The 12712-nt window shown below is 45.1% G+C and overlaps 1 protein-coding gene across 3 annotated transcripts in view; it reads left to right on the forward strand.

The window, feature by feature from the left end:
• The first annotated feature begins 3583 nt into the window (after positions 1-3583).
• The window catches only part of LOC147099018 (myocardin-related transcription factor A-like), a 194055-nt gene continuing 184926 nt past the window's right edge, over positions 3584-12712 (forward strand). For 2 of the 3 annotated variants that reach the window (XM_085969561.1, XM_085969564.1), the window contains exon 1: positions 12369-12552. In XM_085969561.1, the coding sequence (XP_085825687.1) occupies positions 12495-12552 (58 nt within the window). In that variant the 5' untranslated portion in view covers positions 12369-12494. Of the gene's footprint in view, positions 3789-12368; positions 12553-12712 lie in introns of those variants that run through there. The other variant, XM_085969566.1, reaches the window with a different exon arrangement.

Consider the following 12712-nt stretch of genomic DNA (forward strand, 5'->3'; position numbering starts at 1 on the left):
CGCTATATAAATGCAAGTTGTTGTTGCCGCACCACCCTTCATGGTGTGAAATTCCCGTGTATCTTGCAGCTGGGACCAGCGGGTACTGATTTTGTTTCTCTCTTCTACCTCTTCCTGGTAAGGTTTAATATTCTGGATTGTTTGAACCTCCCTGATGTGCAAGGTTGGGTTGTTAAACTGTGTTCTCTTTAAAGTAGTATGTAGCCATGATGTAGTAAAGTGGTATGAATCTTAGTAAATTTAGCAAGCAATCTTGTTTTTTAAAAAAAAAGCATACGGGATCCTGGGCTTTATCAATAGAGGCATAGAGTACAAAAGCAAGGAAGTTATGATGAACCTTTTATAAAATACTGGTTCGGCCTCAACTGGAGTATTGTCCAATTCTGGGCACCACACTTTAGCAAGGATGTGAAGGCCTTGGAGAGGGTGCAGAAAAGATTTACGAAAATTATTCCAGGGAAGAGGGACTTAAGCGTGGATAAACTAAAGAAGCTGGGGTTGTTCTCCTTGGAGCAGTGAAGGTTGAGAGGAGATTTGATAGAGGTGTTCAAAATCCATGAGGGGTCTGGACAGAGTAGATAGAGAGAAACTGTTCCCATTGGTGGAAGGGTCGAGAACCAGAGGACACAGATTTAAGGTGATTGGCAAAAGAACCAAAAGCGACATGAGGAAAAACTTTTTTACGCAGCGAGTGGTTAGGATCTGGAATGCACTGCCTGAAAGGGTGGTGGAGGCGGATTCAATCACTGCTTTCAAAAGGGAGTTGGATAAGTAGCTGAAGGAAAAAGATTTGGAAGGCTACGGGGAAAGGGTAGGGGGAGTGGGACTAGCTGAAGTGCTCTTGCAGAGAGCCGGCATGGGCTCGATGGGCCGAATGGCCTCCTTCTGTGCTGTCACCATTCTATGATTCTAAATTTTCTTAGATTACACTTCTGCGGCTAGGCTGTGCGTTTTCTTTCAGCAGTGCCCAACACATACTTGGGTCAGCCTGGCTCTTGCCAGTCTGCTCCTTCAATGAGTAATGGTTTGCCACTAATAAATCCAATAGGGAATTCAGGAGAAACTTCTTTACCCAGCGAGTGATGAGAATGTGGAACTCGCTACCACAGGGAGTGGTTGAGATGAATAGGGAAGCCAGATAAGTACGAGGGAGAAGGTAATAGAAGTGTATGTGGATGGGGTGAGATGAAGAGGGGTGGGAGGAGAACCGCGTGGAGCATAAACACCGGCATAGACCAGTTGGGCCGAATGGCCTGTTTCTGTGCTGTAAACACTATCATTTTGTGTAATTCTATGTAAATGGTCTGTAATCCCTCCTGTATCTGTAGTTTTTTTGAGACTCCTGAATCACCTGCTTGTCAGACACTTGGCTGGCCCCCAAAAAAATCTGTTCTGACCTAATCACCCTCATTACAATTAGGTTTGAAATGAGCTTGTTTAGGTGTGAAATAACAACAGAAAATGCTGGAAAAACTCAGCAGGTCAGGCAACATCCGTGGAGAGAAATTTGAGTTGACGTTTCGGGTCGGACCCTTCTTCAAAACTGGAAAGAAAAGAAACTAGATCGAAGGCAGGGCTGCGATCGGACAAAAGAATAAAAGAAACAAAAGAAGTAAAAGAGATTAGAAGCTAGACGAGATGGTAATAGGCTGGGATTAGGTGTAAAGTGTACTGGCAGGGCAAAAGACAGCTGCCAGGTGTGAGAGAGAAACAAAAGGAAAGGGGGGGGGGGAAAGGAGTGGAACAATTACAAGAAAAAATGAAATGGGGGCCGAGCTTATGATCTGAAATTGTTGAACTCGATATTGAGTCCGGAAGGCTGCAGACTGCCTAATCGGAAGATGAGGTGCTGTTCCTCGAGTTTACGTTGAGCTTCCGTGGAACAATGCAAGAGGCCGCGGACGGTGAGGTCCAAGGTGGAATTGGGTGGTGAATTAAAATGACAGGCGACCGGAAGCTCGAGGTCACCCTTACGGACTGAACGGAGGTGTTCCGTAAAGCGGTCAACGTAAACTCGAGGAACAGCACCTCATCTTCCGATTAGGCAGTCTGCAGCCTTCCGGACTCAATATCGAGTTCAACAATTTCAGATCATAACCTCGACCCCCATTTCATTTTTTCTTGTAATTGTTCCACTCCTTTTCCCCCCCCCCTTTCCTTTTGTTTCTCTCTCACACCTGGCAGCTGTCTTTTGCCCTGCCAGTACACTTTACACCTAATCCCAGCCTATTACCATCTCGTCTAGCTTCTAATCTCTTTTACTTCTTTTGTTTCTTTTATTCTTTTGTCCGATTGCAGCCCTGCCTTCGATCTAGTTTCTTTTATTTCCAGTTTTGAAGAAGGGTCTGACCCGAAACGTCAACTCAAATTTCTCTCCACGGATGTTGCCTGACCTGCTGAGTTTTTCCAGCATTTTCTATTGTTATTTCGGATTTCCAACATCTGCAGTATTTTGCTATTGTTTAAGTGTGATGCAGATTGCTCTGTGAGTTGCCCCTTGCCCCAGGGTGGAGCGCAGTGACTCAGTCGCCTGCTGATTGCAGTTCTTTGTCCCAGGCCCTTCAAGTACTTTTCTTGAGAAGGGCTGGGTGGTGTGCGTGTGGGTCTGGGCCATAGTCACTTCTGAGGAAAGTATGGTTCTCCAGTAGAAATCTCGAACTTGTTTTAAAGTGTTGTTTCATGAGTTCAGCTTTGGGTATCTTTCACCTACAACACCGTGCATGTATGTATTTGTAATAGAATACCTTTAATGATGCACATTAGAACATTTTTATACTCTCGTGTATATATATATAATTATGTAGTGTCTTTAATGAAAAGAAATGTCCAAAGGTGCAGTAAACTCTTGTTTAAATGACACTTTATCATCCAGAATACTATAATAACCGGCAAAATCGCTATGTCTCAATACAAAACAACATCTCAATAACTGGTAATCTTGCCGATTCTACCATACATTTAACAGAACATCCTGTAGGCGAGTACCCAATTATACAGTACATTTCTTGATTTTTTTATTTTTGTTTGTGTTAAGAATTGCCTTGGTGGGTCTACCTCTCTGTTATCCAGAATGTTTCACCAACCGGCACCATCCTGGTCCCATAGGTGCCGGATAAGAAAGAGTTCACTGTACTTGACAAAATGTACAGATAATGGACGCTGAACCTTGGCTGACGAGGTGGGTTTTGAGGGTCTAAGGGAGGAGAGGGGGTGGATGGGTTTCGATGGGGTTTACTTGGCTTTTTTCCACCATCCCAAAAAGGGAATAAATGCTTGGGAGCTGTTTGTTCCGGAGTCTGGATCTCTGATGTTGAAATTAGTAATTTGAAGAAGGTACAATCCATTCTGGAGGGTGCTGTGCACTGTTCCTTACTGTACCCATTTTATTCCTCGTTGCACTAGTGACAGCTCACCAATGATGTCGTTGCTCAAATTAGTTAATCATTTTTCAACCCGTTGAAAGTTAATTGATTGCAGCCTCCTTTTCTTTCTTATCCTTTGTGTTTCTAGGGATAGTAATACAGTACTAGGAATGTGTGCATTTATCATTTTCCCCCTCCCCACCTTTTTTTTGCTGCAGGTTAACATTCGAGCCAAAGTGGATTTGCCGAATGAAGTTAGCCTTCCCCTCGCCGTCTCTGGGAATGGGTCGGACGGCGGTGGGGTTGGCGATGGTGAGGAAGATGGCGCGGCTCCGAGTCCGCAGAGCGAGGCGGTCACGAATGAATTGCAAGAGCTCACGCTGCAGTCGACCAACGGCCTTTCTCCGTTGAACAGCAGAAAAAATGGTGAGTACCTCCCAAGTGTACATGGCCCTGTAGTGTCTAACGTGTTGGCAGACTGTTTGTGATCTTGTCCTCATCCAATGCCCAAACATGAGCGCCTCCCAGAGGTGGGGGGGGATCGCTGAAAAGCTAGCTGGAGCAGGTGAGAGCAGGATCAAGCTCCACTGTGATGTCTTGCATGGCCGAATATCTTGCCAATATTTGCTGTGTAGAATGAAGAATGGCTTCTTGGGTGTGATGTCCAGAGGAATGCTGGTATCCTAGAACCATAATCCTGTAGGAGTTTGTGCCATTAGCACAGGAGAAGATACACCGTGGCCCCGTGGGAGCATTCCTGCCTCTGAGCCAGAAAGTTGTGGGCTCGGGTCCCACTCCAGACAGTCGAGCACATAATCTAGATCGACACTCCAGGGCAGTACTGAGGGAGTGCTTTCAGATGAGTCGGTAAACCGAGGCCCCGTCTGCCCCCCCTCTCGGGTGGTTGTAAAAGATCCCATGGCACTATTTTGAAGAGCAGGGAAGTTATTCCCGGTGTCCAGGCCAGTATATATCCCTCGGTCAATGATACTAAAACAGATTATCTGGCCATTATATCATTGCTGTTTGTGGGAGCTTGCTGTGCGCAAATTGGCTGCTGCGTTTCCTACATTACAACAGCGACTACACTTCAGAAGTACTTCATTGGCTGTAAAGCATTTTGGGATGTCCTGAGGTCGTGAAGGTGCTGTGTGAATGCAAGTTCTTTACTTTTTATGGGGACATTGTGAGGAAGGGAAAAAACCTACATTAATTAGTGATGATATGAAATATTCTGTATAGGCTATAGGATACAATTTATCGAGACTGTAGGTCATGAGTTATAGTTGTCTTCCCTTCGAGTGGTCATATTCCATCATTCTTCTTGCTTTCTGCTTATAACTGATGTTGGGTAACAGTTTCAAAAGGGTCATTAAAAAAAAAAAGTTAATGTAAACTGCGTCAACATACAGATTGTCGAGTTTTCCCTGTGTCATCTGTTTTCAATTGTGACTCCTCCATAAAATGGAGATGTGGGACATAAAACTCTTGTGAACAATACAAGGGACAGATTTCTCTCCGCTTTGTATATGTCCCAGCAAACTGCATCAGTTTGGATCGGCCGCGATGCATTAAAACCACTCGCCTCTTAGGACACTACTTCAGACTGAAATCTTTCCTATTTTATCTATTTTCTCAAAAGGTTTGCCAAAGCACCACTTGGCACTTTCGCCGGCGACCTATGATTTGCCAGCATCTCTCCGCACCACTCTAAACTCAACCCTGCTTTCATGTATCGCTTGCTAACTGCCCTGTATGACCTTGATTTGGTTGCAGTCCCATTTGTATTTTAACGCTAAGGAGATTACAGTCATTTAAAAACAAGTAATTAAAATACTTTAAGTCTAAAAAGGTGTGTTTAAAAATAAAATCTACACAATTTACTTAAAGCCTTTTCAGGAAGCTGAACAGATCTTAATAGAGTCATAGGGCTGGATTTTATCAATGGAGGCGTGTAGGAGGTGGGACTACAACTTTTGGGGTTGTAGTCCCGTCTCCATCGAGTTGTGGCCAACCCACGCGATTTTCACTTGATTGACCTTGTTGAGCCCGCTGGGCGGGCTCAGCAGGCCAATTAAGGGCCCCCCGGCAACAGGTGACGTCACAGATTGACATTTCATCTGTCAAGAGCTTTTGACAGATGAAATATCAGCGTTTGACAGCTGTTTGAAGCTATCAAACACTGACAATCTGTACTCTAAGTTAATTCCTTCCTCTCAGGCTGATTTAGAGATCTCTCCAGAACAGAAAGCAGAGGCTGCAGATTTTGACAGCTCGCGGCCATTCTGCTTTCTGTGCCGGTGAGATGAGGGACTCCCGAGATCTGAAGGAAGGAAGGCTGCATTAGTAAGAAAAGGTAAGTACCTGTAAAACTTATTTAAACACTTTACACACACCAAACACACTTACCTCTGCACTCATGCACCCATCACTCACCTGAACACCGGACATCTCGAACCCTCCAAGTCCTTCAGCCCGCCTCGCTAACTTGGCGTGGTTTGGAGCCGTCGGGAAGCCCACACTTCAGGGATAAAAATAGGGATTAGGCTAAAAACTGCCTGTTAACAGGCACTTAATTGGCACTAATCCCTTTCCCGCCTCGGGGAGGCGGCTCCCAGCACAGGTCGGGTACCCGCCTCTTGGGAAACGGGCATGGGGGCGGGATGGGTGGGCCCCGATTTCGTGATTTTAACCCCCCACACACCTCCAATCCCACCTCAACGGCCCGATGAAATTCAAGCCCATGGAGTTATACAGCACAAAGAGGCCCATCGTGTCCACGCCGGCCATCAAGCCCTGTCTATTCTAATCCCATTTTCCAGCAATAGAGAAATATATGAAGTCACATGAAAACATGGTGCAGGCTGTGCTTTTCAATTTAGTATAAGTAATGCTCGAGTATGTCTTGTTCCAGTGAATTTATATGTTCTGGTGTGTTTTTTTAAAAATTCACACCAGGATATTTAAGTTCAGGTATTTACCATTTTCAAATCATCCGTACATTGCAGAAAGTAGAAGTCGTGATCGTTTGAGGGTTAGCGGTGTGGCTGCCCTGACGTCTTGTGCCCTCGAGGTACATTAACCTCGAATCCCGCACACCAAATATAGTATGAGTTGTTGCTGTGTCTCAGTGCATGTTCTAAATTTGCTAAGTTTGAAGTGCACCCAGCTCACTTGTTCCCGGGACAATCCTGCTCTTTAGCATACATAACAGTGACTGTACTGCAAAGCCCTTCACTTTACATAAGAACATAAGAAATAGGAGCAGGAGTCGGCCATTCGGCCCTTTGAGCCTGCTCCGCCATTCAATGAGATCATGGCTGATCTTCTGCCTCAACTCCATTCACCGGCCCTGTCGCCATATCCCTTGATGCCCTTACTAGTCAGAAATCTATCGACTTCTGTTTTGAATACACCCAATGACTGAGCCTCCACAGCCCTCTGGGGTAGAGAATTCCAAAGATTCACCACCCTCTGTGTGAATAAATTTCTCCTCATCTCAGTCCTGAACGGCCTACCCTTTATCCTGAGGCTGTGGCCCCTGGTTCTAGACTCCCCAGCCAAGGGAAACATTCTCCCAGCATCCACCCTATCAAGCCCTGTAATAATTGTGTATGCTTCAATGAGATCCCCTCTCATTCTTCTGAATTCAAGAGAATACAGGCCTAGTTTACTCAATCTCTTCTCATACGACAGTCCTGCCATCCCAGGAATCAATCTCGTGAACCTTCGTTGCACTCCCTCTGGCAAATATATCCTTCCTTCAGTAAGGAGACCAAAATTGTACACAGTACTCCAGGTGTGGTCTCACCAAGGCCCTATATAATTGGAGTAAGACTTCTTTACTCCTGTACTCAAATCCTCTTGTAATGAAGGCCAGCATACCAATTGCCTTCCTAATAGCTTGCTGCACCTGCATATTCACTTTCAGTGACTCATGTACATGAAGTGGTCTCGACCTTGATGAGTTGCCCTGTAAACCAAGTCCTTTATTTTCCCCCTTTCAGATTGTCCCAAACTACGTTAAGTGTAGAAGTTTGGAAGTGGCTTGCGTTAATTAAAAAATTTTCCTCCTTCAAATCCCTCCATGGCCTCGCCCCTCCCTATCTCTGTAACCTCCTCCAGCACTTCAACTCCCCCCCCCCCCATCCCCCACCGAGATATCTGCGCTCCTCTAATTCTGGCCTCTTGAGCATTCCTGATTTCAATCGCTCCACCATTGACGGCTGTGCCTTCAGCTGCCTGGGCCCTGAGCTCTAATTCCCTCCCTAAATCTCTCCGCCTCTACTCCTTCAAGGCGCTCCTGAAAACCTACCTCTGACCAAGCTTTTTAGCCATCTGCCCTAATTTCTCCTTATGTGGCTCGATGTCAAATTTTGTGTTAACGCTCATGTGAAGCGCCTTGTAACGTTTTACGTTAAAGGCGCTATATGAATACAAGTTGTTGTTGGCCAGCTAGTGCGGAGCTTCCCCCAGTACATAACATAGAAACATAAAAGATAGGAGCAGGAGTAGGCCATTTGGCCCCGTGAGCCTGCTCCGCCATTTAGTGAGATCATGGCTGATCATCCAAATTCAGTACCCTGTCCCTGCTTTCTCCCCATATCCCTTGATCCCTTTAGCCTTAAGAAATATATCTAACTCCTTCTTGAATATATTTAATGAATTAGCCTCAACTGCCCTGTGTGGCACAGAATTCCACAGGTTCACCACTCTCTGGGTGAAGACATTCCTCCTCATCTCAGTCCTAAATGGCTTACCCCTTATCCTCACACTGTGACCCCTGGTTCTGGATTCCCCCGCCATCAGGAACATCCTTCCTGCATCTAGTCTGTCTAGTCCTGTTAGAATTTTATAAGTTTCAATGAGATCCCCTCTCATTCATCTAAACTCCAGCGAATATAAGCCTAATCGACCCAATCTCTCCTCATACGTCATTCCTGCCATCCCAGGTATCAGTCTGGTGAATCTTCGCTGCACTCTCTCCATGGCAAGAACATCCTTCCTCAGATAAGGTGACCAAAACTGCACACAATACTCAAGGTGTGGTCTCACCAAGGCCCTGTACAACTGCAGCAAGACATCCTTGCTCCTGTACTCGAATCCTCTTGCTATGAAGGGCAACATACCATTTGCCTTCTTAACCGCCTGCTGCACCTGCATGCTTACCTTCAGCGACTGGTGCACAAGGACACCCAGGTCTCATTGCATTTCCCCTTTTCCCAATCTATTGCCGTTCAGATAATAATCTGTCTTCCTGTTTTTGCCACCGAAGTGGATAACCTCGCATTTATTTGGGCAGAAACATGGCAAATGCAATATAATCACCCAACCTGTCCAAATCATACTGGAGTTTCTCGGCATCCTCCTCACAGCACACACGCCCACCCAGCTTTGTGTCGTTTGCAAACTTGGAGATATTACATCTAGTCCCCTCGTGTAGATCATTAATATATATTGTGAATAGCTGGGGTCCTAGCACCGATCCCTGCGGTACCCCACTAGTCACTGCCTGCCACTCGGAAAAAGAGCCGTTTATTCCAACTCTTTGCTTCCTGTCTGCCAACCAGTTCGCTATCCAAGTCAGTACCTTACCCCCAATCCCATGTGCTTTAACTTTGCACGCTAATCTCTTATGCAGGACCTTATCGAAAGCCTTCTGAAAGTCCAAATACACCACATCCACTGGTTCTCCCTTATCTATTCTACCAGTTACATCCTCAAAAAATTCCAGTAGATTAGTCAAGCATGATTTCCCTTTTGTAAATCCATGTTGACTTTGTCCGATCCTGACACTGTTTTCCAAGTGCTCTGCTATTATATCTTTTATAATGGACTCTAGCATTATCCCCACTACCGATGTCAAGCTTACCAGTCTATAATTCCCTGTTTTATCTCTACCACCCTTTTTAAATAGTGGGGTTACATTAGCTATCCTCCAATCCATGGGAACTGTTCCAGAGTCTATAGAATTTTGGAAGATGACCAAGAATGCATCTACTATTTCTAGGGCCACTTCCTTAAGTACCCTAGGATGTAGATTATCAGGCCCTGGGGATTTATCGGCCTTCAATCCCATCAATTTCCCTAACACCATTTTCCTACAAATACTGATTTCATTCAATTCCTCCCCCTCATTAGATCCTATGTTCCCCGACATCTCTGGGAGGTTATTTGTGTCCTCCTTTGTGAAGTCAGAACCAAAGTATGCATTTAATTGGTCTGCCATTTCTTTGTTCCCCATTATAAATTCCCCTGATTCTGACTGCAAGAGACCTACGCTTGACTTCACCAATCTTTTTCTCTTCACATATCTATAGAAGCTTTTACAGTCAGTTTTTATGTTCCCTGCAAGCTTACTCTCATAATCTATTTTCCCCCTCTTAATTAATCCCTTTGTCCTCCTTTGCTGAATCCTAAACTGCTCCCAGTCCTCAGGTTTGCTGCTTTTTTGGGCCAAATTATATGTCCTCTCCTTGGATCTTATGCTATCCCTAATTTCCCTTATTAGCCACAGTTGAGTCACCTTTTTTGTTTTATTTTTATGCCAAACAGGGATGAACAAATTCTGTAGTTCATCCATGCAATCTTTAAATGTTTGCCATTGCCTATCCACCGTCAACCCTTTAAGTAACGTTCCCCAATCCATCCTAGCCAACTCGCGCCTCATACCATCGTAGTTTCCTTTATTCAAATTCAGGACCCTAGTCTCTGAGTCAACTACTTCACTCTCCATTTTAATGAAGAATTCTATCATATAACACGTTAACATAAACTGCAAGTTCTGTTTTGTAGGTCAGCAGTCTCTCGCAACATACTACGGTTTGCTTATTATGAAATTACGACCCGTATTAATGTATATTTTTTTCCCCGCCAGCGCGGATAATTTTTTTTGATGTTTTAAGTTATTCAGCGTCTCTGCCCCAGTGACTGGGTGGAATATACAAACCAGGTGAACCCCAGCTTGGAGACATTTTGATCCAAAATATATTCTGACCAGTGCTTGATTGCATTGCCTTTCTGGAACAGTCGGACCAGTGCTGGTGCCAGTATGAGTTTACTGGCGTTTTTGTTTAATCCTGATCTTAAATGCAAGTGTTTTTTTGGTGCTGATTTTTGAGTGGACTTGGGTGCAAGTGCGTGTCTCTTAATATTAATAACCCTGTGGAATTCAGCTGATACTTGGAAATATTTTTGTGTTTCTTTTTTAAATTGGGAGACCCTGGCCAATAGTACAGCTCACCGAGGTTGATGAGAGCATCCGAAAGGACTGTGTGTATTGGGAAGCGATGCCAGTCTTTGGTTTTAAAATGATAGCAAAACACTGCGGATGCTGGAAATCCGAAATAACAACAGAAAATGCTGGAAAAACTCAGCAGGCCAGGCAACATCTGTGGAGAGAGAAACGGTCAACTTTTCAGGTCGAAACCCTTCGTCAGGACTGAAAAAGCACAGGAAATGAAACAGATTAAAAGGCCAGTTTGGGGGCTGGGAAATGGGATGAAAGAACAAACCAGTCCTGTCACCATCTCGTCTGGTTTTGAATACCTCTTAATGTCTCTTCACTTCTCTTTTGTTCTCTCATCCCCATTTCCCAGCCCCCAAACTGGCCTTTTAATCTGTTTCATTTCCTGTGCTTCTTCAGTCCTGACGAAGGGTTTTGACCTGAAACGTTGACTCTATTTCTCTCTCCACGGATGTTGCCTGGCCTGCTGAGCTTTTCCAGCATTTTCTGTTGTTATTTTAGTTTTAAAAGCTTGATTGATTGAGGCTGGGGGGGAAAAAAAAGAAAACGGAAAGACTTGCATTTGTATAGCACCTTTCACGACCTCGGGATATCCCAAAGCGCTTTACAGCCAATAAAACACTTTTGAAGTGGAGTCACTGTTGTGACGTAGGGCACGCAGCAGTCAGTTTGCGCACAGCAACATCCCACAAACAGCAATGTGATAATGACCAGATTATCTGCTTTGATGACGTTAATTTGAGGGCTAAATATTGGCCGGCACGCCGGGGAGAACTCCCCTGCTCTTCTTCGAAATAGTGGCCGTGGGACCTTTTACGTCCACCAGAGAGCGCAGACGGGGCCTCGGTTTAAAGTCTCATCCGAAAGACGGCACCTCCGACAATGCAGCTCTCCCTCAGCACTGCACTGGGAGCGTCAGCCTGGATTTTTATGCTCGAGGCTCTGGAAGGTTGAAGGAGCTAGAGTTTCACAGTTTTGAGATTCTGGAAAAGCATGCGCAAGAGTAGAAGACAGTAAAATGTTCCTTGATTTCCAACACCGTGAAAAGGAAGATAGCAAAATACTGCAGATGTTGGAAATCCGAAATAACAACAGAAAATGCTGGAAAAACTCAGCAGGTCAGGCAACATCCGTGGAGAGAAATTTGAGTTGATGTTTCGGGTCGAAACCCTTCTTCAAAACTGGAAAGAAAAGAAAATAGATCGAAGGCAGGGCTGCGATCGGACAAAAGAAGTGAAAGAGACAAAAGAAGTAGAAGAGACAATAAAAGGTGTTCGAAGCCAGATGAGATGGCAATAGACTGAGATTAGGTGTGAAGTGTGCTGGCAGGGCAAGAGATAGCTGCCAGGTGGGAGAGAGAAACAAACGGAAAGGCGGGGGGGGGGGGAAGGAGTGGAAAAATTACAAGTAAAAAGTAATAGGGGCCGAGGTTATGATCTGAAATTGTTGAACTCGATATTGAGTCCGGAAGGCTGCAAAGTGCCTAATCGGAAGATGAGGTGCTGTTCCTCGAGTTTATGTGAAAAGGAAGTTGGTGCGTGCAATCTTTTTCTCTCTTTTTATAAAAAAAATTATTCAGTGAAAGGGTTAATGTTGATTGCTGAAGAATCGTAAGTGATTGGCCTGGCAGGGTAAAGTTCACAGGCGTTGTAAAAGCTTTGTGTATTCAAGGCTGTCCTAGTTGTGAGGGTGAGCTCATGGATGTTGGCTGTATCTAACATCAGGAGGAGGGGCCGACATCAGAACATGCCTGTACACTGAGCTGTGTCCACCAGTTGTGCTCTTTTTTACACAAGCCTTTCAGGAGTGAAGTTGCAGGAGAGCGAGAGAAGGGGGGTGGGGGAAAAAACCCACCACGGCCCGTGACCAAGAGCCACCGGAGAGCGATGGCATTGTTTGGAGCGGAGAATCCGGTGCTCTTGATCCACTGTATGTATAGAGCAGGTAAGGAAGGCAGTGTTGTACATAGCAAGCATCTGGGTGTGGAACCTGGTTAAATGGCTGCTCACCACTGGAGCAGCTTGTTCCCTGTGGACTGGCTTAACTCTTGATTGTTTTCCAAGCTAACTAAAGGGAGACCGGTTTCCAGCAAGCCCGGTGGAGC

The sequence above is a fragment of the Somniosus microcephalus genome, chromosome 28, assembly GCF_052327205.1.
Source record: "Somniosus microcephalus isolate GS21.2 chromosome 28, FLI_Smic_1.0, whole genome shotgun sequence".
In the NCBI taxonomy this organism is placed as follows: domain Eukaryota; kingdom Metazoa; phylum Chordata; class Chondrichthyes; order Squaliformes; family Somniosidae; genus Somniosus; species Somniosus microcephalus.